Source organism: Lutra lutra, chromosome X (assembly GCF_902655055.1).
Source record: "Lutra lutra chromosome X, mLutLut1.2, whole genome shotgun sequence".
Taxonomy (NCBI): Eukaryota; Metazoa; Chordata; class Mammalia; order Carnivora; family Mustelidae; genus Lutra; species Lutra lutra.
In genome coordinates, this window is record NC_062296.1 from 56,909,695 (window position 1) to 56,934,211 (window position 24,517).

The window sequence follows — 24,517 nt, forward strand, 5'->3', positions numbered from 1 at the left end:
CCAGTGGTTTGATCCGATCGTAATACTGACAGGAGGGACGAACTGCATCTGCGCAGAAGGCTGTAGGGGGGGTGGGGGGGAGGAACATGGCGCAAGCTCTGTCTGAGGAGGAGTTTCAGCGGATGCAGGTGCCGCTCGCAGCGAAAAGACCACCGCGCTAGGCGACGGGGGGCGGGGCAGAGAGAGGTCGTGCCACCGGCTCTGAGAAGGGTTTGGTTATGGTGGACCTTGGGTCTAGGGGGTTGGTCTGGGGAAGGGAAACTGAGGCTCTGAGAGGTGAGACTCTTGGGTTCGGAGATACTGTTGGGTTCTGAGGGGTTGGCGTCTGTTAGCTTTGTGGGCGGAGGAGAGAGTCCTAGAGTGGGCGATACCTCACTCATACCTGGAGGGGACGAGACCTTTGGCCCGTGCGGGGGACACCATGGGTCGGTGATGGTAACATTGGGTTTTGAGAGGAGATCCTGAGAGGGCGAAACCATTTTGTCTGGAGAGGAAGGAAACAAGCATTGGGCCATTTGCGTCATGGTGGGGGGAGCCCTTGAGAGGGCAGTACCATTCATTATCCGGTGGAAGGTGGGAATGTTTGTGGGAGATACCACTATGCCAGGGAATTGGGCAAAGACCCCACATGTTGTCATTGTTCTGGAGGTGGAGATCCTGTGTGGGTGCTGGTAGTGGATCCTAAGAGGGGGCGCAACCTTTGGATCTAGGTTAGGGGTGATCCCATTAAACCTGGGGTGAAGAGGACCCCAAATGGATAATACCATTAATTCCTGTTGGAGAGAGGACCAGAAAAGGTTAAAGAGTGATAGCTTGGACCACACAGAGGAAATCATTGGATTTTGGAGAGGTACCCCAGTTGGGTACCCTGACCACTCGAATTCTTTTGTGGACAACTCTGAGTTGGGATGCAAGGCGAGAGTAGGCCCTTGTTGAGAGAGTTCCTTACTGGGGAAGACCATTGGAGTTTGTGTTTGGGGAGACTCTGAAAGGGGGAAGCCCTGAGTATGATCCTGTGGGAGGAGAAGGGAACTCTGAGGGTAGGTGATCCATTGATACTTGAATGAGATAAATCAGTTGTTCTTGTGTGAGGAATGCTTAGGGTGAAAGGGTGAGATCCGGGAGGGTGAAAGGGGAAGTTACAACCTGTAACTTGTGAGGGGAGATTCTAAGTGAGTAAGAGTAATCCAGTTGGCCCACCCAAGGTTTTGTGGAGGAGAGACCCTGAAGGATGTAGGGCCATCCCATTGGATTGTGACTGGGGAGTTCTTGAGGGGTGTGGGGGACTCTTGAGTGAGGAAGATTGATTTAATTGGGCCATGAGTGAGGGAAGAACCATTTGGCTCTGACAGAGCTTCTATGTTGGTGCCAAGGGTGTACAAACTGGATCAAGACAGGGGAATACAGATCATTGGATCTGGTAGAGTAACAGGGGCAGGAAAGATTCTGTAGGGGCCAAGCCCTTTGACCTTAAGCAGACCACCAGGGGGGTGAAGGCTGGTGCCATGGGAGGAGGGAAAGATCCTGGTGGGATAAGGGATAGTAAGTCTGGGAAGAACTGGCCTCACTGCCTTACAGGGCTGTTAGGAAGGGGTATGCTGTTTGGAGTGGCCCATACTTCACTTTCCCTTAATTCTTTAAAGGGGTAAATGCTAAAGAGCCTTGGGGGTGAGGACCCCAGGCAGCTCCCAACTTAGTGTAAGTTGGACAGGAGAATACCAGGCCCTCTTCCCTTGAAAAGAGGGAGGAGTACAGGCCCCCGCCCCCTATGCTCAGGGCCCTCCAAGTCTGGCCAGGCGGATAGACAATACTCTCCTATGACAGAAAGATAGACCAGTATTTAGTGTCTGATGAAGTCAGCCAGGATTAGGGGGGAGAACTTTATCCTGTAGGCATGGGGAGCCCTGGGATACGTGTGAGCAAGAACTTGACTGCATCAGTGCTCTGTCTATGGCCTTGAATGCAGAGGGATGGAAGAGTGATGCTGGCTCTGTTTCTAAGTAGAGCTGGAGAAGGTGGGACAGGGGCTGAGGAGCTGGAGGCTCATTTAGGATGTAGCGTGCATAGGTCTTAAGGAGTGACTAGAGAGGCATAGAGAGGGCAGTAGGGTCTGTGGGGCTCAGGGGACTAGTTCCCTCATGGTGAAATTAGGGGCACATTCCTAACCTAGTTGTTTCCCTTCTCTGCTTCCCCCAAGGCTCAGCTCCTGGAACTCCGGACAAATAATTACCAGCTTTCAGATGAATTACGCAAGAATGGCGTTGGTGAGTTAAGAGGGTCTCATTAGGTGGGGGTGGCTTTGAGGGACAGAGGCCTGACAGGAAGACCTTTCAACTTCCTGCCACTGACTGAGGCTGAGACTCCCTGCTTTCCCCACACCAGAGCTCACCAGTCTTCGACAGAAGGTCGCCTACCTGGATAAGGAGTTCAACAAAGCTCAGAAGGTACCTCCCTCCACCCACTCACCCACCCTTGCTTCCCTGTAACCATCTGACTCATTCATCTATCCAGGGAGCACCTACAGGGAACCAGGCCGAACATTATATGCTGTCATCAGTCATTCAAAAAACTCTAATGGAAGTCTCTTTAGTTTGCTAATTTTGTCTAATCCTGCTTAGGTATTGATTAATATTAATTTGCTCTTTTTTGTAAAGATTTTATTTATTTATATATTTATTTGACTGAGACAGTGAGAGCAGGAACACAAGCAGGGGGATAGGAGAGGGAGAAACAGGCTTCCCGCTGAGCGGGGAGCCTGATGTGCGGTTCGATCCCAGGTCCCTGAGCCAAAGGCAGACGCTTAACCGACTGAGCCACCCAGGCGCCCCTTAATTTACTCTTAATGAATTTACAGTTTCAATTACTCAGTCTCATTCACTAACTTCTAACAAAATAGTCACATCCATAGATGAATCTGCCTTGAATCTGCCTTCTGTCTTCCATTCACACTTGGGCCTTGTGCTCCCACTTTCCATTTGTGTCCTGGTCCTGTTGGTAACATGAGACTAGACCTACCTCTCAGATCATCTGAAGATGAAATAGTGTATAACCTGTTATGGCCCCTCAAGGCATTCAAGGCCCTCTTTAGTCTTTTTCTTCACTGCTCTTTCCCCACGCGTAGCTCAATGTTATGCACTCCATAAATATCTGTTAGACGAAAGCATACATAATGCAGAAAATCTGGCAATCAGGAAGCTGGGCTTCTCTTTGGTATGGTGCTGACTGCAGAACGTGGCAGTGCCCTCAGCTGCCCAACAAGGGAGCAGCAGTTTTCATGGTGCATGGGAGGGATCCACGTAGATATGTTTGGACCCACAGCCACTATTTTTGAGCCTGGAAACCCAGCCCTTGAAGGGTTAAATACTAAGACTCATGAACAATCTCAAGGGCTAAGAGGAGGGCTTTTGAGCGGGGTGCCCTTCACTCACTCACTCCATCATTCCCGTGGACTACAAATTTCATGCAAGTTCTGTGATTGAAGATGCTCCCATCCCCCAACCCGTCGTCATTATCCCCCCTTGACACTTGCCACAGTGTCTCCATAAACTAGTGAGGGAATCCATCTCCATTCACCTTCTCTCTCTTCCTACCCCCCTTACCTTTAGGCACTGAGCAAGAGCAAGAAAGCTCAGGTAAGGGGACCCATGGTGAGTGAGTGTGTCTGGGAAACCGAGGGGCGATATTTCTGTATGCTGAGATCTCCTGGTACTGGCCTTTCTTTCTCTGTGTGTGCACTTGAATCTGTGACTGCCTCATTGTCATATGTTTGTATGTCTGTCTTTATTTTCCTGTGTTTGTCTCACTCTGGACCTCTCCATCGTTCCTTCTCCCTCTCTGGCTGGCCTTCTCTCTGAGTCTCTCTCTACCTATCTTCCTGTTCCTCTCTGACCGTTGCTTCTCTCCCCAACCTTCCATTTTTCTCTCCCTTACCTGTGCCATCATTTCTCTTTTCTTCTTTCCCTTTCTCTCTCTGTCTGACTCCTTGTTTCTTTCTCCCCCTCCTTTCCTTTGTCGCTTCCTCATTTCTTTCCCTGACCCCCTCTCTTGCTTCTGTTCTCCCTCCCACTGATCTCTCTGTGCCTATCTCTTTCTTCCTGCCTTTTCTTTTTTCTCTCTTCCTCTCCATCCCTCTCTCCTTCCCTATGTCTTCTTTTCCCCATCTCTCTACCTGTTCTCTCACCTATTCTATCTACCATTCTTTTCCTCCCACTCTCTCCTCTCATGTCCCTTTCTCCCCTCCCCTGTCCCTCTCTCCCCTCCCATGTCTGTCTGTCTCCTTCCCTGTATCTGATTTCACCCATGTCATTCTCTTTATCCTATGATCTCCCCCCACCCACCCCCGTCATTTTCTTCCTCTGTGTTTCTTTGCCATATCTCTCTGTCCTTTTCTACCCTTGTTGGAGACCTGGCCCATATCTGCCACTGCAGGAAGTCGAAGGGCTACTGAGTGAAAATGAGATGCTGCAGGCAAAGCTGCACAGCCAGGAGGAGGACTTTCGTTTGCAGAACAGCACGCTTATGGCAGAGTTCAGCAAGGTACTGGTGTCGGGGACAGCTGAGCGGGATCTGAGGGGTAGGGGCCTCCTGGACTGAAGCTGGAGGGCTGCTGAAGGTGGTTGGACAGAGGCCGGCCCTGGATCACTGTCCATGGTGCTGAAACAGATCCTGGATCTGAGCTGGGGGGCAGTGATTTGACAAATGGGGCCACTCCCTGTGCTGGGATTAGAAGTCTGCAAGCCCTGAGGACAGCTGGTTCCAGACCAAATCACCCTTTTCTTCAAGCTTCCAGTCCCTTTGTATATATTTGGTAGCTGATGCTAGGGAGTTCCAGGTTACTAGAGGGTCTTAGTTAAAGTTCTTATGCTTAGCATGAAATAGAAAAATGTTCTAGCTGCTTCCCTTTTCTCTTCCTTCCTCTTCATCTGACCTGATCCTGGAGTTCTACTTCTTCTAGATAATTCATCCCAGGTTGGATAATTCTATCTCCTCACAGATTTTAGTGTTCTGGCTGTTCCTAAACCTACTAGAGACTTAGAGATACTAGCTTTTGTTTCCTTATGTATCTTCTGTGTCCATGGTCAGGAAGGCTCTAAGGGGGACACCTGGGTGGCTTACTTGGATAAGCATCTGCTTTCAGCTCAGGTCATGATCCCAGGGTCCTGGGATCGAGTCCCACATCTGCCTCCTAGCTCAGCAGGGAGCTTGCTCCTCCCCCTGCCTGCCACTCCCCCTGCTTATGCTCTCTTTCTCTGACAAATAAATAATCTTTAAAAAAAAAAAAAAGAAGAGGTGTCTAAGGTTTTAGTGTGTTTTAAGGAACAAATTCTCATGGCAACAAAAATGGTATTTCCAGGACTCCATGAATCTAGTTCTTAAGACCTTAAAAAACAAAATATGAGAACAACCTTTAAACAGGTACAATGTGCAGGAGAGATGATTTGCCAACTAATAGTTAAGAGCTGTAAGGCCTAGATTAAACTCTTAGCTCTACCTTTTGCTAACTGTAACCTTGAGCAAGTCACTTGACCTGTTTGCTTCTTGGTTCCCAGATGTTTAAATCAGAAGTGATCATGACAGCACCTGCCTTGTAGGGATTTTTGTGAGGATTGAATGGACTTGTGTCTGTAAATGACTTATAACAGCCTTGTACATAGTATTGTTTATGTAGGTGTTAACTACTTTAAAAAAAATTTATTTATTTATTTATTTGAGAGAGAAAGAGGTAGAATGAGTGGGAGGGGCAGAGGGAGAAGCAGACTCCCCGGAGAGCAGGGAGCCCAATGCAGGACTCGATCCCAGGACCCCAGGATTGTGACTAAGCCAAAAGCAGACACTTAACCAACTGAGCTACCCAGGTGCCCAAGGTGTTAGCTAGTGATAATACTGTATTATTATTACTGATTGATTTTCCCGCTAAAATATTTTTTGACTATTTAAAAGTCTTAGAGCCATCCTGTGGCCCTGCTCTGCCTCAGCCCTTACTACCACTTACCTGCCCTATTCCCATAGCCTTCTTGCTGGTCTCTTCACTTCTAGTTTCTCCTACCAGCCCATGCCCTAGAGGTTCTCCTGACTTGCAGACCTTATCACATCACTCCTTTAAGTAGCAGCTCTGAGTGGGTCCTTGACCCTGACTGTTCAGAACCCCTGGTGCTCAAATAATAGCCGACCTCATTTCCTCACTTCTCACTGCTTCCTGCCTCCAGCCTCAGTTGTATCGTGGTCCCTTTAGGGTGAGGCAGGGGCAGGCATTCTTCCTTCAATCCAACTTGTGTTTCTCAGCACCTGCCCTGGACCAGGTATAGAATATCCTTCCCACTCCCCTCTCCCTCCCCCGGGAACTGGTAGTGCTCACAGACATCTGGGTTCAAGGCCTGCCTCCACCACTTACTTGCCAAGATACTTCAGCTCCATTTTTCCTCCAACAAATAGTTATTGAGCACCCCCAGCATGCTCTGCATTCTGGAGATAGTTGGAAGCAGCACAACCTGGGCCCCACTCTTGGGTAGCCTACTTTCTGGATGTGGGATGGGGAGAAAGATAATGTTTTCTTTTTTTTTAAGATTTTATTTATTTATTTGACAGAGATCACAAGTAGGCAGAGAGGCAGGCAGAGAGAGAAGGGGGGAAGCAGGCTCCCTGCTGAGCAGAGAGCCAGATGCGGGGCTCGATCCCAGGACCCTGAGATTATGACCTGAGCCAAAGGCAGAGGCTTTAACCCACTGAGCCACCCAGGCACCCCAGAAAGAGAATGTTTATAAAAATGATAATAGTGGGGGCGCCTGGGTGGCTCAGTGGGTTAAAGCCTCTGCCTTCAGTTCAGGTCATGATCCCGGGGTCCTGAGATCGAGCCCCGCATCGGGCTCCCTGCTCAGCAGGGAGCCTGCCTCCTCTTCTCTCTCTCTCTCTCTCTGCCTGCCTCTCTGCCTACTTGTGATCTCTGTCAAATAAATAAATAAAATCTTTAAAAAAATGATAATAGTGGCGCTTGGCTGGCTCAGTTGAAAGAGCGTGTGACTCTTGATCTCAGGGTTGTGAATTCAAGCCCCGTGTTGGGGATAGAGATTACTTAAAAATAAAATCTTGTATAAAATAAAAATTAAAAATAATACTAGTATAGGTAACTGACAGGTAGTGCTTACTGCATGCCCAGTCCTGTTCGATGTGCTTTATGTTATTCAGTCATTTATTCTTTTTTTTTTAAAGATTTTATTTATTTGACAGAGACACAGCAAGAGAGGGAACACAAGCAGGGGAGCAGCAGAGGGAGAGGGAGAAGCAGGCTCCCCGCTGAGCAGGGAGCCTGATGTGGGGCTCGATCTGGGATCATGACCTGAGCCGAAGGCAGACACTTAACAACTGAGCCACCGAGGCACCCCTCACTCATTTACTCTTAAAATGGGCCAACGAGATATTATTAAGATCCCTACTAAGCAAATGAGGAAAACCAAGCCCCAGAGAGGTGAAGCCATTTGTGTCAAGGTCACATGGCTAAAAAATGGCAGAGTAGAAGTTCACATCCAAGCAGGCTAGTTTCAGGATCTGTGCTTGTGACCTTATGTTACAAAATAAAGTGTAATCATCAATCACAATTTAGAATCCAAACATCTGCCCAGTTTTAAGAAATTAAGAACATCCTAGGTCAGGTGGGGAGTTTCGTTCTTGGTGGTTGGTTGTCGAGGTGGGTGGGTATTAACTGAGCCAAGATGCTGCTGAATCTGCTGGCTCTTCATCAGTCTGCCCAGAGGACCATAAGTACTGCTTCACGCAGGCAGATTGAAAATAAAGTTCCAGAGAAACAAAAGCTATTTCAGGAGGATAATGGAATTCCACTGCATCTAAAGGGTGGAGTAGCTGAGGCCCTCCTGTTTAGAGCTACTATGACGCTTACAGTTGGTGGAATAGCATATGCCGTATATCAGCTAGCTATGGCTTCATTTCCCAAGAAGCAGGATTGACTTCAGTTTATCATCTCAGCAGGCAGTTGGATCAGTTTCTTTCAGCTCTCTATGGACCAGTAACTGATAAATGAGTTCTTCTTTGGGGATCAATACTTATTGACTTATACTAACTGCCACCAATAAAGCAGTCTTTACCATGAAAAAAAAAAAAAAGAACATACTAGGTCAATTTAATTACGATTAGTACTAGGTAAGAGGGACGCCTGGGTGGCTCAGTTGGTTAAGCAGCTGCCTTCGGCTCAGGTCATGATCCCAGCGTCCTGGGATCGAGTCCCACATCGGGCTCCTTGTTCTGTGGGGAGCCTGCTTCTCCCTCTGCCTCTGCCTACCACTCTGTATGCCTGTGCTCACTCTCTCTCTCTCTCTCTCTCTCTCTCTGATAAATAAATAAAATCTTTAAAAAAAAAGAAAAAAAAAGAAATTAATAGAGCGCTGTGCTGGAGAGTTTCAGAATTTGTGTTGGGGGATACCACTTAAAGGGTGACATTTGAACAGAGCACTGAAGGTTGCAAAGGAGCCAGTCATGTGAGGAACTAGATGAAAGGAATAGTGTTCTGGGTAGAAAATATCCCAGGCAAGAGAATAAAAATTCTCTGTGAGCCTCAGTATTCTCATCTGAAAATGGGGACAAAGGATCTTGTTTTTTAAAAAAGATTTTATTTATTTATTTGACAGAGAGGGAAAGCACAAGCAGGGGGAGAGGGAGAAGCAGGCTCCCTCTGAGCAGGGAGTCCGATTTCAGACTCTATCCCAGGACCCTGAGAGCATGACCTGAGCCAAAGGCAGATGCTTGACTGACTGAGCCACCCAGGTGCCCTGGGGACAAAGGATCTTGTCTGGACCCCTGTGAGAACTCTTTTAGCCGGGAGTTGAGCAAGAGGCTGGCCTAGTTTTATTCGCTTTGCATGTTTCTCCAAGGCTGAGGGCTGACGATGAGGAGCTGTGGGTAGTGCCGGCCTTGGAAATGCCCGGAAAGCTGTCTGTGCCTAGGCTCCCAGACACAGATCCTCCCTCACAGAAGGGGTCTGGCAGTGGGGCTATTTGTGATGCTGACAACCTGGACCAGCAGCTTCCAGATGGAGCCTGCCAGAGGTCTTGGATTATGACTGCAAGGTTGCGACTGGGCAAGCAGAAAATTGCCCTCAGTGGCCTCTGCCCTCTCTGACTTGGCCTCTTAACAGATGGGTGAATTCAGAGTCATTTGACATTTGTGCTTCCGTGTCCTTATCTGTGAAGTGGGGATAATGAGTTACGACGGCACCCTACCTAATGCAGGGGCATTATGGGAATTACGCCAACTGTAAAGCGCATCTGCCAAGCGCTAGGTATATTGCAGCCAATATTGTTCTGATTCTCTGCTTGTCTGCTCCCTCACTCCTCCCCTGTTCAGCTCTGCAGCCAGATGGAGCAGCTGGAGCGGGAGAACCAGCAACTGAAGGATGGGGCTGCCAAGGCAGGCACTGCCCAGGCTGGGGGTCTTGTGGATGGCGAGCTGCTGAGACTGCAGGCAGAGAACACGGCCTTGCAGAAAAATGTGGCAGGTGCAAGCAGACCCTCCTTGGGGATGTGGGGACCTTGGGTATTGAGTAGGGTGTTTACCCGCTGGGAAGGGAAAAGACTTCAGAATCAGGCTGGGCCTGGCTATGAACCAGCGTATAACTTTGGACAAGCCATTTCACCTCTGAGTCAAAGCTTCCTCGTCTCCAGGGTGCTTGTGGGGATGTCCACCACGTGGGAGACTGAAGTAGAGCTAAGATGAGGTGGTATCTTTCTGGGTTGAGTTCAGTGCCTGGTACCTAGCGAATGTTATAGATTAGCAGATCGGACACCAGAAAGGAGCTCTTTGCTAAATGGAGAGAGTGAGTGAAGGAGCTTTCGGAAGACTCTGAGCCCAGATTGAACGTGGGGTCTGGGAGCAAGGCTCCAAGGAGACTTGGTAGAGTGTGGGAGGGTCCCAGTGTGGGGGTGTTTGGAGAACAGCTGAGGCCTGTGGTGTGGTAGGTGCTGATTTGGTGATCAGGAGGGAGGCTTTGTAGATTTGGTTGAGGATTAGTTGGTTACAGGATTCAGCTGTAAGCAGCAGGGGTGGAGGGTGGTGATCATAACCTTGGAGGGCTGTGGGTGGGTGCTGGGGGTTAGGGGGTGGAGCTTGGGGAAACTGTGGACGGGATTTCAGTGGATGGGAGAGCTTAAAAGATTTGTGAGGAGTGTGGATGGACCTGAGCCTTTGTTTTGTAGGCGCTTGGTCATTTGGGGCAGGGTCTCTTCTGCCTGAGGGATCCAAGGCCAACTCTTCCATCTGCTTTTGGCATTGTAGGGGTCTTCAGAGAACACCTCCTCCATCATCTGTTTCTGTTCTACCCCCCAGCCCTGCAGGAACGCTATGGGAAAGAGGCTGGGAGAGCCCAAGCTGCCAGTGAGGGCCAAGGGGACCCCCCGGGGGGCCCCGCCCCCACTGTCCCAGCCCCCATGCCACTGGCAGAAGTGGAGTTGAAATGGGAAATGGAGAAGGAAGAAAAGAGATTGCTCTGGGAGCAACTACAAGGCTTGGAGGTGATTCTGTGTCTGTTGGGGCTGGGGTGTCAGGACGCAGGCAGATGCCCTAGGTCTGCCTGCGGTCCCACGGAGATGTCTGTGATCTCACCAACTTGTGGGCGGACAGATTAGGGAGGCAGGAGGGCAGGGGAAGGCACAGGTCTTACCTCCCCCTTTGCTCATATTAACTCCCTCCCTCATCCTTCTCCTGCAGAGCTCGAAGCAGGCAGAAACATCCAGGCTGCAGGAGGAACTTGCTAAGGTGGGGCTGCTGAGCTTTCCCTGGACTTTGTCCCCCTACAACTCCCCACCTGCCATGCTTCTCCTGGCTGGGAAGAAGGACCAGAGTACCCCCCACCCCCCACAAAGCCTGAGTTTCCTCATCTGAAATGGAGAGACGCACATTTATGTTTCACAGTTGCTTTCAGTATAGAATAGGGCTAATAGGGTTCCTCTGTCTCATGGATGGCCAGCCCCATCCCTCCCTTCTGAGTCCTCGCAGCTCTCCTTGTTCATCTGTCTATGCATTCAAGCATTTATAGACTGCTGGCTCTTAACTTGGATACTGAAGATCAAGTGATGAAGCTGGCAGTCATGATCCTGCTTTCCAGGCCCTCCTGCTGTAGCCATTCTATGACATGGCTGTCAGTCCATATGTTGGGGGTGTAAATGCTGGCCTTTGGAGCCTAAGGGAACTGGGTGGAGATCATGTTGTTGCTACTGACCACCCGGGCAACCCAATTACTGAACCCTCCCGAGACTCCGTTTCCCCATTTATAAAACCAGTAATCCTCGCTTCTCAGGACTATTTCAAGGATTCCACAAGATAACATAAGTAACTTCCAGCTTCCGAAAAGGACTAGTGAGAAGTGTCTATAAATACTAAATTTATTTTTGTCTTTACTAATATGTTATCAATTGTCTGCACCCCCGTCCCCCCAACCAGCTATCTGAGAAACTGAAAAAGAAACAAGAAAGGTAAATTTTTTTTCCTGAGGTGAGGGGAGGGGTTTGCGGGGACCAGCAGGTGCTGGGGGACCAACATATGGAACTGACCCATGTATGTCTCTCTGGGTCCAGTTTCTGCCGTCTGCAGACAGAAAAGGAGACACTATTCAACGACAGCCGGTAACTAGCAGGGATGGGCGTATGGGCAGACAGTGGGGACAGTGCCCCCAGCAGGATTGCCTGAAGGCCACAGGGGCAGAGGTGGGAGATAGGGCCTCAGGCCATGGTCAACAGTCAGGTCAGTGCCCCCCCATCACCCTCCAGGAATAAGATTGAGGAGTTACAGCAAAGGAAGGAAGCAGATCTCAAAGCCCAGTTGGCTCGCACTCAGAAGCTGCAGCAGGAACTCGAGGCTGCCAATCAGGTGAGCGGCTGGATTCAGGGGTTGCTGGGGTAAAAGCCAGGGCTGGGGGTCCAGGGATCCCTGAGGTCTGTGGAGATTAGTTGGGGAATCCAGTAGTTCCTGTGTTGGAAATATAGGGACTAGATGGGTCCCAGGAGCTAGGAAAATGGGAACTAGGGAGCCCCGAGAGCCTTAGGAGTGGGCCTATGAGTCTGCCTGAATCAGAGATCTCGGGGGGGCTAAGGACTTGGGGGGGTGCCAAAGTTCAGATGAATCAGAAACTCTGTGGGATTGGAGGCAGGAGTCTGGAGAAATCTGTGGTCACCAGGGACTGGGGCCAGGAGCTGGAATGAGCCGAAACTCCCTAGAGGTTGGGGACTTTGAGACCTGTGGGAGCTGGATAGATACAAGACTTTCAAGGGTGGACAGGTGGGCCTAGAGGCTGACTGTATTTGAGGCCCTCAGGGGCTGGGGGCTGGTTTGGAGGGCTGAGACAACAGGTAAGTGGGATCACTTGGGCTGAGTGGTCCTGAGACCTCTGGAGGCTGTGGATAAAAAAAGTTGGTGAGTCTAAGACATCCAGAGACTGAAACAAAATTTTTGGTGGGTCTCAGGGTCCCAAGGGTTAGGGGCTAGAGGACTTCTAAGCCTCCAGGCTTCCCCCTAGAGCAGGTGAGTCTGAGATCCCACAGATTAAGGGACACGGTGGTTTGTGGGTCTAAGGTCCCTAAGAGCTGGGGACGGAAGTCTGGGTAAGGCTGGGTCTTCAGTTACCTGGGTCTGAAGATCCCTAGAAACTAGGGACAAAAGTAGCTGGTTGGGGGTGGGGGTGGTCAGTCAGACCTCACCAGGAGGTGGAAACTAGGAGACTGTATGGGTTTTAGACCTCTAGGGTTTGGAGCTATGAGTTTGGGCAGACCCTGAGACTCTCGGGAGCTAGAGACACAGGGCTGGAGTGTGTCTGAAACCCCTGGGTGTTGGGGTCAGGAGTGATCTGGGTGAAGTTGTAGTTCCTGTGGGCTAAGTTTGTCCAAGAATCCTAGGGCATCTGAGCCAGAATCTGGGTGAGAGTGAGACCTCTTATGGAAGGGGGTGGGATGAGATTGAACTCCCCCAAAGCCTAGGTGTTCTTCTAAGATTCTTAGTCTTGGGATATGGGATCTGAGGCCCCTGGGGGTAATTACTACGAATTCAGGTGAGCCTAAGTCTGATGGCTGGGTAGTCTGGGACCCTCACATGCTGGGGATATGCTGTCAGGTGGCCAGAGAGGGGTGTCTGTGCGGTTATAAGCACATCAGGGGAGGCTGAGGTCTGGAATGGGCTCCCCTGACCTGGTCCCTACAGAGCTTGGCGGAACTGAGAGATCAGCGGCAGGGGGAGCGCCTGGAGCATGCAGCAGCTCTGCGAGCCCTACAGGATCAGGTACGTGCTATGGGGCAGCTTCTGGGAGGGGGCGGGGGGCACCACAGCATGTTTTACACAAGCAGGAAAGGCCCCAGGGGTTCTGTTTCCCCCTGGTTCATGGTACGTGTGCCCGTGGGTGTTTTCTTTCTTGGCCATGGGTGGGTCCTGCCCCCCCGCCCACACCATTCTGGACCCACTCTCACCTGGTGTGGGGGTGGGGCCAGGTGTCCATCCAGAGTGCAGATGCACAGGAACAAGTGGAAGGACTTTTGGCTGAGAACAACGCCTTGAGGACCAGCCTGGCTGCCCTGGAGCAGGTACAGGATACCTGGGAGCCCTTGCTGGACCCTCTCCAGCTTCCTGTCTCCTCCTGCTTCTGATCCACGTTAGGGCAGGGCCGTCTGGATCTCATGCCATTCTCCTGCCTCTGTTTCTGCTTAATCCTTTGCTCCTTCCTTCCTTCCTTCCTTCCTTCCTTCTTTCCTTCCTTTCTTCCTTCCTTTCAGGGAGAGAGATTGAGAATGAGAACTGGAGGAGCAGCAGGGAGTGGGTCAGGGGGCAGAGGGAAAGAGAGAGACAGAGAATCTTAAGCAGGCTCCATGCCCAGCCCAGAGCCTGATGCGGGGCTCGATCTCACAACCCTGAGATCATGACCTGAGCCAAAATCAAGAGTCAGACGCTTAATCCACTGAGCCACCCAGGCGCCCCTCTCAGCTTCTCTTTCCGATGGCTTCCACCCCTCTTCTCTCTGGCCACTCACCCCTGCTTCTCTTGCATTTTCTAGTTTCTCTCCTGTAAAGTATAAGAAGTGTACTAACTTTACGTGTACATTTGATGAATCCTATCTGTCTGGCAGTCTGTCTGTCTGTCTCCATGTGACTACCACCCAGATCAAGATGTAGAGCGTTTTCAGCAGTCCCCAGAAGGCCCCTTTTACTCCTTCCTAATCGATACTTCCCCAGAAATAATCACTCCACCGACCTCTAGTGACATAGATTAGTTTTACTTGTTCTTTAACTTCATGTAGTGGAATCAGATGCCCATTTTCGTGCCTGGCTTCTTTCCTGTGAGGCTCATCCATATGTAGCACTGGTCTGTTCTTTCATTTCTGTTTACTATTCTGCTGTGTGACTAGACTACTTTATCCATTCCCCCGTTGATCTCTTTTTCCCTTTGAAATTCTTTCTCTTTCCTCCTGGCTCTCTTCCTGCCTCCCTCCTTGTCTCCCTGGAACTGGGAGGCTCAAACCCTGTGGCTGGCCCCCGGGGGGCCCTTTTCACTCTGCTTCCCCTCACCCCCATTCATCCCAGATCCAAACAGCAAAGACCCAAGAACTCAATACACTCCGGGATGAGAATGCCGGTCTGGCGGCTGATTTGCAGCAGCGGCAGACTGAGTATGAGGACCTCATGGGACAGAAGGATGACCTCAACTCCCAACTGCAGGTGACATCTCTGGCCTTGACCTGGCTTCTCCCAGTTCCCTCGTGTGGGCTCGGGGGAGCCCTCCATGAGGCGCAGGTGGGGGAAGACTGGAGTCAGGAGAATCTGGGTTCTGGTCTGGTCTCCTAACTCACTAGCACCTTGTGTTCTAGACTGTGTAGCTCTCCTTCGCTGACACTGAGCGTCTTCAGTTAGACAGGATAGCCATTCTGAGCCCATGGTAGCAACTGGAATCATAGTGGCTTAAATCAGATAGAAGGCTAATTCTCCCTCATGGAAGAGTCCAGGTGGGCTGTCTAGGGAGGGAACGATGGCTGCGCCACGACCAGTGTCTCAGGTTCCTTCTACGTCGCCACCTTCAATGAAAGACTTCTATCTTGGGAGCTAAGACACTTGCCCAGGCCCCCACTTCATCATGTTTGTTTTCCATGTGGAAGGAAGGAGGGAAGAGCGAAAGGGCCCAACATGCCCCTTTCCTTTATGAGTATAACCTACCTCATGCTTACCACTTCCGCATACGGAAATTAATCAGTGAGGCCATGCCTCACTGTGGGGAGGCAGGGCAAAGTCAGCTTGACAGTCTGACTACGGAATCTATCGCTAGGGACTGGGGCGGGGCAGGGGGTAGAACACATGAAACACAGATGCCATGTTTCTCATCTAGAAAAGGAGAGAACAATACCAACTTTACTGGGGTTAAGGGAGACCCGTCCACCAGAGGTGTCCTGGGCAACGATCATCTGCTGGGGGCTCTTTGTCAGACTCCTCTCTTTGGTCCCATCATTAGGAGTCACTGCGGGCCAATAGTCGGCTCCTGGAGCAACTTCAAGAAATCGGGCAAGAGAAGGAGCAATTGACCCATGAGCTGCAGGAGGCTCGGAAGGTGGGCAGCTCTGCAAGGTGGAAAGGCTTGGCCCTGGTCTGTGGGGAGGGAGTGGGTGGTGCGGGCCAATGCCTGGGAACAACAAGGGATAGAACGTGACCAGTGCCATGAGGATAGGTGAGTGACTTAGCTTGGTCTGTGGGAATGGGGAGGAGGCTGAATTGGGCTCTTTTGCTGGGTCTGGGGAGAGGGTGGGGGGCTCCAGCTAACGTGGAGGGAGGAGGCTGACGGGCATCACCCTGCCTCCAGAGTGCCGAAAAGCGGAAGGCCATGCTGGACGAGCTGGCGATGGAGACGCTGCAGGAGAAGTCCCAGCATAAGGAAGAGCTGGGCGCGGTCCGACTGAGGCATGAGAAGGAGGTGCTGGGGGTGCGTGCGCGCTACGAGCGGGAGCTCCGAGAGCTGCATGAAGACAAGAAGCGGCAGGAGGAGGAGCTCCGCGGGCAGATCCGTGAGGAGAAGGTGGGTGGGTGGATGGCAAGGTCTTTCTGTGTCTCAAAACTCAGGGAGCACAGCATCGCTGATGGGTTCGGGGGTGGCACAGAGCCCCCCTCGTCTGCCTACCTTGTCCTGACAGTCTACTCTCTCCCAGGCCCGAACTCGAGAACTGGAGAATCTCCAGCAGACTGTGGAAGAACTTCAAGCTCAGGTACATTCTATGGATGGAGCCAAGGGCTGGTTTGAACGACGCTTGAAGGAGGCCGAGGTGAGTTGGTGGCTGATGAGGCACAGAGGGCTGGTGGGGCGGTGCAGGGTGGGGGACACCCATGCCACACCAGGGGAGCGGGATTGGTCAGGCCCTGGAACTTTCTGAAGTGCTCTGGACTTGGCTAGCCCCACAGCCCCACCGGCTCCATGGCGGCCTTCCAGAGGGGATCAGGGGATGGCCACCAGGGAGGCAGAAGGCCATATGTGCAGATTTGAAAAGGCATCCCTTCCTTCCAAACCCGCTTCTGTTAGGAAATTACTGTAATATCCTGATTTTATGCGAACAAGGACTTTTACTGCCGTCGTGGGGAAGAACTCTTCATAACACCCAAGGGGAAGTGGCGTGCAGTAGTGAGGAGTGTGGGGGCTGGAGGCGGCCGCTTGTGTGGGCTCAAGTCCTGGCTGGGCCGCTTGCTCCTTATGGGCAGCTCACCTGGCCTGGGGCCTGTGTGCTTCATCAGTAGTTAAAAAAAAAAAATAATCATAGTACCGGCCACGTGGGTGTTACGGGGAGATTATATAAACCGAGTCAATGGACGTGAAACCCCTACAATATTCTTGGTGCACAGCAAGTGTCATGTGTTTTGTGAAATCAAATCAAATGAGGCGTGTGTGTCGGTCTGTGGCGCAGACAGCGTAGCCCTAGACATGCCCCATGTGTGACCCGCCTGAGGGCATGCAGTGTCCCCGCAGGAGTGGCTCCTGCCTGCCTGCAGACACCTGCCATCACGCCCCTCACCGGCCACAGCGTCCTGGGGGTGTGGGGGGGCATGGCTGGACCCGACCCTTGTCTCATAGGAATCCCTGCAGCAGCAGCAGCAGGAGCAAGAGGAAACCCTCAAGCAGTGCCGGGAGCAGCACGCTGGCGAGCTGAAGGTGCCCGTGGCCTGCCATGGCCCGCCGGCGTCCCTCTCTCCCAGGGGGGCGGGCCCTGGAGGGAGGACGGAGGCTGCCCAGGCAGAGGCCTGAGCTGCCCCCTGGTTTGCAGAGCAAGGAGGAGGAGCTGCAGGGGGTGCGGGATCAGCTCCAGCAGGCCCAAGAGGAGAGGGACTGCCACCTGAAGACCATCAGCAACCTGAAACAGGTCCCTGGTCCCCCGCCCCCCCCCACTGTCCCTGACATACCCTGGGCCTCAGCACAGAGACCTGGGGCAGGGAGGAAAGGCACCGCACCCAGCCTTTCTGACTGTCACCAGCCGTGCTTTCTCCGCCCCACAGGAGGTGAAGGACACAGTGGACGGGCAGCGGATCCTGGAGAAGAAGGGCAGTGCTGCGGTATGATGGGGAGATGGCCAGGCACAGGCCCCTGCTCATGGGACCACTGGGCCTCAGCCTGCCTCTTCCCCTCTCTCTTCCCCACAGCTCAAGGACCTCAAGCGGCAGCTGCACCTAGAGCGGAAAAGGGCTGATAAGCTGCAGGAGCGGCTGCAGGACATCCTTACCAACAGCAAGAGCCGCTCTGGTGTGGACCGGGAGGGCAGGGGGCGCCGGGGTGCTTGGGGGGCAGGGTGCAGGGGAGGTCTCCAGGACCAGGGCTACTTGCTGCACTTCGCTCCACCAGGCTCTTCCGCACTTGCTGTCCACCTTGAACTTGGTCATTCAGTCTATCTGTCTCTCCTCTGTTTCTCTTGCTCTCTGCGTTACCTCTTTCTGTCTCTCCTCTTGGTCTCTCTGTACCACTATGTGCCATTTCTCTCTGTCTCTTTCTCTCCCTGCTTTCTTTCTCTCTCCTTTTTCTCCTGCTGCTTTTTTCTTCTCTGTCCCTTTAACTCTCTCTCTCTCTCTCTCCTCTGTCTCTGTCTGGATCCCCACAACCCTCTCATACACATCACCACACCTCACTTGGTATCTCTAAATCTCCTGTATCCATTCTCTCATTCTGTAAATGTGGACTGAGCCCCCATGCTCATGTTTGATAGGAAACCCCCCAAAACTCTGTCCTCTGGGAGCCCGGGGTTGAGCAAGGGAGACAGACTTGCATTCAGACAGCAACACTGCGGCTTTCTCACTATGTGGCTTAAATCCATGTTCTTTCTGCCACTTCAGGCAGAAGATGCAACTGGAAACCTTGAGTTGCTTTGGACTTTTTTTTTTAAGAAGGAGATGGCCTATAAATATGTTTAAATAAATAGATAGGATGCAGTGGTTAGGGCTCTGGTGCATCTCCCATATCACAGGCTCAGAGAAAACTTTCTCCCTTTCCCCCCTGCAGACACTGGCTCTTGCTGGAGACCCTTGGGGGGAGGGATGTCAGCCCCCATCCCTTATATGTAGAAGCAGCTGCAGGAGCAGAGGCCCAAGCTCAGTGGGCCTGCTTTAAGTGACATGGCAAAAATGGATCTATCTCTCACCCAATCTCTCTCTCCCTGAGGCATTCTGTCTCCTGAAGTAACCTCTTTTTATTTTTTTTAAGATTTTATTTATTTATTTGAGAGAGAGAACATGAGCAGGGGGAGGGGTAGAGGAAGAAGCAGACTGTCAGCTTAGCAGGGAGGCCGGTGCAGGGCTCGATCCCAGGACCCTGGGATCACGACCTGACCCAAAGGCAGACGTGTAACTGACTAAGCCACTCAGGCACCCATGACCTCTCTTTGTAGAGGGGTTTAGTTTCTGTTTTGCTACAGATTAATATATGAATCAAGCAGATTCTAATGGTGGTGCCATACATTGTCCTTGTCCATTAGATGAAATGAAGATTTAGGGTCATGGTTACATGTCTGTCTCCATCTTTTCCCCCACCTCGTCTCTGCTGACTTGTATCCTTATACCCCATCTCTGTTGGCCTCTCTGCTGCGGCTTGCTGCCTGTTGAGTTTTCTCTCTGCGTCTGGGCGTTGCCCCGTGCTCTCCCCAGCTGTGGGTCCCCTTTGTGCACATGCCAAGTGCAAGTGCAGATGTCCCTTTATGCCCGGACATGTCCACACTGCCCACTCTCTCCTAGCCTCATCACCATTTTTTCTCTTCTGGCGTGTGTGTTTGCCCAGAGAGGCAGCTCCTCTTTCCATTTCTGCCTCTCCCTGTCATACTGTCTGCCTCCACCTTTCCCATGCCCGAGTGTTACTTCGCCTCTTTTCCATCTCTGTCAAATCTATTTCTGCCTCTTCCTGCCAGTCGCTGCCCTGGGACCCTGGGGGATTGGGACTCAGGTTTCTCTTCCCTCTCTGCCCAAGGCCTCGAGGAGCTGGTTCTCTCAGAGATGAACTCGCCCAGCCGGACCCAGACTGGGGACAGCAGTAGCGTCTCCTCCTTTAGCTACCGGGAGATTTTGCGGGAGAAGGAAAGCTCAACTGTTCCAGCCAGGGTAAGAGGCGAAAAAGAGCCGACAGCCCAGCTTCTCCCACCGCAATTCTGGGGCCCTCATTTTGCCCTCCGCTGCAGCCATCTACCTTTGTGGGCCCAGCACACACATTTTCTTACCAACTTTTCTGTAAGCTCGCCAACTTGAATTCAGATTGCCAAATGCGGGATGGGCAAATTATTCTCTCATTCTCTCTGTTCCCTCAACTGTGAGCTAATTCCACCTTTCCCAGTGTCATAAAATATGTCACTCCTAGCAAGTACCTCACCCAAGTAGGAGGTCCTTTTTCCCAACTCATGATCATCACTTGTTACTGTCGTCTGTTGTGTCAGCTTTCTGGCTGGCTGCTTCTATTTGGAAATCATTTATTATTCCATAAGTTGTATGTGTGCTGTGTAGAAAATTTTTTAAAACACACAGAAGCAAAGATTTTATTTTAAATTTTTTTTTTAAAGATTTTATTTATCCACTTGACAGAGAGAGATCATAAGCAGGCAGAGAGGCAGGCAGAGAGAGAGGGAAGCAGGCTCCCCGCAGAGCAGAGAACCCGATGCGGGGCTCGATCCCAGGACCCCGAGACCACGACCCGAGCCGAAGGCAGAGGCTTCAACCCACTGAGCCACCCAGGCGCCCCAAAGATTTTTTTTTAAAGATTTTATTTATTTATTTGACAGACAGAGATCACAAGTAGGCAGAGAGGCAGGCAGAGAGAGAGAGGAAGGGAAGCAGGCTCCCTGCTGAGCAGAGAGCCCGATGTGGGGCTTGATCCCAGGACCCTGGGATCATGACCTGAGCCGAAGGCAGCGGCTTTAACCCACTGAGCCACCCAGGCGCCCCAAAGATTTTATTTTAAATCCAAAGCAACTACATCTTAACCATCCAGAGATCACCACTATAAACCCTCGGTTCACACCCTTCTAGATCTTGCTCTTTTAAAAAAATATATTTTAGAGAGAGAGAGATCGAACAAATTGGGGTAGGAGCAGAGGGAGAGGGAGAGAGAGAGAATCTCAAGGAGACTCCATGCTGAGCTCTGAGCCCGATGCGGGGCTCAATCTCGTGACCCTGAGATCATGTCCTGAGCTGAAACCAAGAATCAGATGCTTAACCGACTGAGCCACCCAGGCATCCCTCTCTTTCTTAAACCTAAATGAGATTATAAAGAACCTGTTTTTGTCCAGCTGCTTTTTATCTTCCTGATCTTGTAAATGTTTATCTCATCTAGTAGTTTGACCTTAATCAGATTTGGTTGGCCCCAAAATAGCGATTGCTGGTTTTATGAAAACCAGTGCTCAGTTTCAGATCACATGTTGCATCTGGTTGCTTTATGTCCTTTACGTCTCTTGAGTCTAGTGTGGTCCATTGTTACTTGGGTTCTTTTGTTTGTTTGTTTGTTTGTTTTCATGACACCAACCTGTAGAAGAAACCAGCCAATTGACCCACAGAAAGTGTCCCACCTTTTGGGTTCTCCTGCTGGCTTCCTAGTGGTATCATTGAGCTTATTCCTCTGCCCTCTAGTTTTCCTGTCAACTGGAAATGAGCCCACGTTTGCTACGGGCTCTCCCTTCATCCTCTCAATAAGGAGATGATGTGGTGGTTCCTTTATCCCCCTTTCGACCAAGGGAGATCCAGAGTCCCCGTGGGTGCTCCACTCCCACTGCCCTCCCCCCCTCCCGATTCCCCCATCTGCCCGTTATCCTCTCTGGGATAGGCGACAGTGCTGAGCCTGGGCTGGCCTCTCCCCTCCTCTTCCCTGCAGTCCTTATCCAGCAGCCCTCAGGCCCAGCCTCCGCGGCCAGCCGAGCTGTCCGATGAGGAAGTGGCTGAGCTCTTTCAGCGCCTGGCAGAGACACAGCAGGAGAAATGGATGCTGGAGGAGAAGGTGCCTTCTGCCTCCTTGTCCTCACTTGGCACACCCTTGGTGGGGAGGCTGGGGTGGGCGGGGGGGATGTGTGGCTGGGCCCCTTATGATGTGCGAACATTCTGGGCTGGCCCGCAGGTGAAGCACCTGGAGGTGAGCAGTGCCTCCATGGCGGAGGACCTTTGTCGGAAGAGTGCCATCATCGAGACCTATGTCATGGATAGCCGGATCGGTCAGTGCCTCCTCCCCGACCTTACCCCCATCCGGTCTCTGACCTGCCGCCTCCTTCCCCACTGTCTCCTCTCCTCTCACGACTCAGCAAAGGTACTGACAAGATCACAGCTGCTGGAGGGGAGAGCAGGACCCACTGCTCTTCCCTTCTGAGTCTTTGTCATCGTTTCACTCTCCTTTCTCCAGTGTGGTTTTCTGTCCCCTCTCCCTCCTTTCTCTCCTCTCCCCATCTCTTCTTTCTGCTGTACCCTTCATCTCCTCTCACTGCTCCTATTGCCTGTCTGGACTGTGTCTGTTCTGGAAGTTTCTCATCTACATATGTACCCCTTCAGGGATTCTTAGCTCTTCCTCTCCCACTTTCTATCCTCTTTTCCCCCCCTCCCCTCCATCTTTGTTTCTTCTGCTCCTTTCTGTCACATCTTCTCCTAGCCCCATTTTTCCCTTTTTAGTCAGAAGAACATGGACTGACGCAGGCCGAGCACTGTGTGTCTGTGCTACGCATACAGTCAGAGGCCTCTTGCCAGCTCCCCAAGGTGGTTATTATCCCCATTTCTCAGGGCTGCACAGCCAGGAAGTGATGGCCAGGTTTCACACAGCTGAGCCTCCGCCCCCTACCTCACTCAGCTTCTCCCCACTACTTTTTGCCCCCTTCTCTGTTTCCTGCTTCTCTGCCCTGTCTCTTTCGTCTCTCCTCTGGCTCTGCCGAGGGGGCGCTCTCAGCCTGGGCCCTTGCAGATGTGTCTGTGGCGGCAGGCCACACGGACCGCAGTGGGCTGGGCAGCGTCCTGAGAGACCTCGTGAAGCCAGGTGACGAGAACCTTCGGGAAATGAACAAGAAGCTCCAGAACATGCTGGAGGAGCAACTCACCAAGAACATGCACTTGCACAAGGCGAGTGTGGCCTTCCCATCTGTCCGCGTAGCTGCCTGCCTCCCATGCCACACAGCTGGCCCCCTGTCCCGTCCCCCTGTCCCCACCCTGCACCCCCACCCCGTCATCTGCAGGTGCCCAGACCCCACCCCACCCCACCCCCACCCCATTCACTGATCATCCTCACCTCCCCACCCTCTAGTCGGTCAGCTCACCTACTCTCCCTTGGGCCTTTTACTCTCCCCTCTGTCTTTGCACCCACCTGCTCATCTGTTCCTGCACACTTCACCCAGCTCGCCCCTCAACCCGCCCTTCTTGCCCAGCTACTCACCTGCCCCGTGTCTTTCCTCCTATTTCCTGACATACCTCCCTCTCTCTCACATTTACTCATCAGTCACCCCTTGTCTTACCTTTTACCCACCTGCCTAGTGACCCGCACGCCTGTTGTCCTCCATCCATCCTCTGAACTGTCCCTTAACCCACCCGTTTGCCTACCATGGATCACCCCATACATCTTCTTGCCCATCCTGCCCTCCCCAAATATTTCCCCCATTTCTGAGGGAGTCAGAAAGGATGCAGACCCAGCCCCTGCCTCTGAGAAGGGAGCTCACCATTTAGTAGAGAAGCCAGTGGCAAGGGAAAGGTGGTTTCCTCCGGCTGTACCACATCAGTGGGCGATCTGTGATTTGCTCCCATATCTGTATCCCTGGGTCCCCCTCCCCGGGGAGGCTCCCTACCCCCGTCCACCACCACCCCTGACACACACATCTTTTCCAAGCCCAGCCCACCGCTGGGGCTCTGAGCCTCTCCAAATACCTTCCCGTGCCAGGCTAGACATAGAAGGGCTTTGATTAATGAGGTGGGAAGGAGGACATCCCCGGTTTGCTGAGGGAGCTTCCCCGGCTCTTTGCCCGGGCCCCTGATGGCTCATTTGTTTCTTAGGACATCGAAGTTCTCTCCCAGGAGATTGTGCGGCTCAGCAAGGAGTGCGTGGGGTCGCCTGACCCGGACCTAGAACCAGGAGAAGCCAGCTAAAGACCTGCAGGCTGCAGCTGCTCCCTCCCCTCCCCCCTCCCAGGACAACTTGCCCTTGGGCTCTGGTGGGAAAATGGGGCCAAAATCAAATAGGTTGGGAGACTGCACATTAAAGGGGCTGGAGGCCTGATGGTTGGTGTTAGTGACCCTGTTTTAGGGCAAAAGCCCTCGGGGAATGGGGATCCTGAGGGGAAGGGCAGGGATTTCTCATCTTTCTTGGCCCTGGCTCCCAGAGGCCTTTGCCTTCACCTCTGCATGAGCTCTCCCTCCCCAGAGACCAACTCTTTTTTATTTTATTTTATTTTTTAATTTATGTCTGGAAGCCTGGCTACTCTGCATTTGGGATCGGGGATGTTTGGGTGGGGTGCGGTCCTTGTTAGCGTTCTAGCAACGTGTGTGTGTGTGTGCGCGCGCGCGTGTGTGTAAAGGCTGCAGCCAAAATACCATCTGGCCAGACGGGCCCACCCACTGACTGTCTACTCTCATTCTTTCCAACCGGGAGGGATGTGCCGGGGATGGGGAGGTCACACCATTGGAATGGGGAGGGAAGTCTGTGGCTTCAGTCCTACTCTCCTTCCCCACCCTCCCCCAACTGTTGCCCAGTTACCGTGGGCCTGCCCCTCCACCAGAGTGACCCAGAAATATCTACCAGATATGTATGTGGGTGGGTGTGAGGGGGGCATGGGTGTGGGTGTGGGTGAGAGTGGGCTGATGAGAGGATAGGTAAGTGGTTAGATGGACCGGTGGATAAGTAAGTGGAAGGTTGCATGGATCAATGACAGGGGAGGTTGGGAAATACACGGGCAGAGGGACAAATAGGTGATCAGATGAATAAATGGGTAGATGGATAGATCGGGGATGTAAGTGGACAGATGGATGGCCAGGGGAATGGATGGATGGCTAAGGAAGGGTGAAGAGTAGGTAAGTAGTGATGGGCAGGG

General features: G+C 52.0%; 2 protein-coding genes across 2 annotated transcripts; both read left to right on the forward strand.

Moving 5' to 3' along the window:
* The first annotated feature begins 24 nt into the window (after nucleotides 1–24).
* GRIPAP1 (GRIP1 associated protein 1) lies at nucleotides 25–24,045 on the forward strand. The gene is made up of 26 exons (XM_047715879.1): nucleotides 25–128; nucleotides 2,198–2,264; nucleotides 2,383–2,444; nucleotides 3,606–3,632; nucleotides 4,429–4,536; nucleotides 9,352–9,502; nucleotides 10,330–10,514; nucleotides 10,711–10,758; nucleotides 11,443–11,474; nucleotides 11,577–11,624; nucleotides 11,769–11,868; nucleotides 13,192–13,269; nucleotides 13,476–13,568; nucleotides 14,562–14,696; nucleotides 15,481–15,576; nucleotides 15,826–16,038; nucleotides 16,169–16,282; nucleotides 17,083–17,160; nucleotides 17,273–17,368; nucleotides 17,502–17,558; nucleotides 17,646–17,745; nucleotides 19,453–19,583; nucleotides 21,340–21,462; nucleotides 21,580–21,673; nucleotides 22,408–22,562; nucleotides 23,484–24,045. The coding sequence occupies exons 1-26, from the start codon at nucleotides 87–89 to the stop codon at nucleotides 23,574–23,576; spliced, it is 2,526 nt and encodes an 841-aa protein (XP_047571835.1). The 5' UTR covers nucleotides 25–86; the 3' UTR covers nucleotides 23,577–24,045.
* Nucleotides 7,389–8,099, forward strand: LOC125091830 (cytochrome c oxidase subunit 7A2, mitochondrial-like). Its single transcript, XM_047715880.1, has one exon. The coding sequence runs from the start codon at nucleotides 7,707–7,709 to the stop codon at nucleotides 7,956–7,958; it is 252 nt and encodes an 83-aa protein (XP_047571836.1). The 5' UTR covers nucleotides 7,389–7,706; the 3' UTR covers nucleotides 7,959–8,099.
* Nucleotides 24,046–24,517: the final 472 nt, after the last annotated feature.

What these genes read in the sequence shown, in the direction of transcription:
- GRIPAP1 (XM_047715879.1), top strand. Translation starts at nt 87, where the DNA reads ATGGCGCAAGCTCTGTCTGAGGAGGAGTTTCAGCGGATGCAG. An exon ending in AGCAACTACAAGGCTTGGAG is followed by an intron (nt 10,515 to 10,710) that starts GTGATTCTGTGT and finishes CTTCTCCTGCAG; the next exon opens with AGCTCGAAGCAGGCAGAAAC. An exon ending in AGAACATGCACTTGCACAAG is followed by an intron (nt 22,563 to 23,483) that starts GCGAGTGTGGCC and finishes TTTGTTTCTTAG; the next exon opens with GACATCGAAGTTCTCTCCCA.
- LOC125091830 (XM_047715880.1), top strand. Translation starts at nt 7,707, where the DNA reads ATGCTGCTGAATCTGCTGGCTCTTCATCAGTCTGCCCAGAGGACCATA.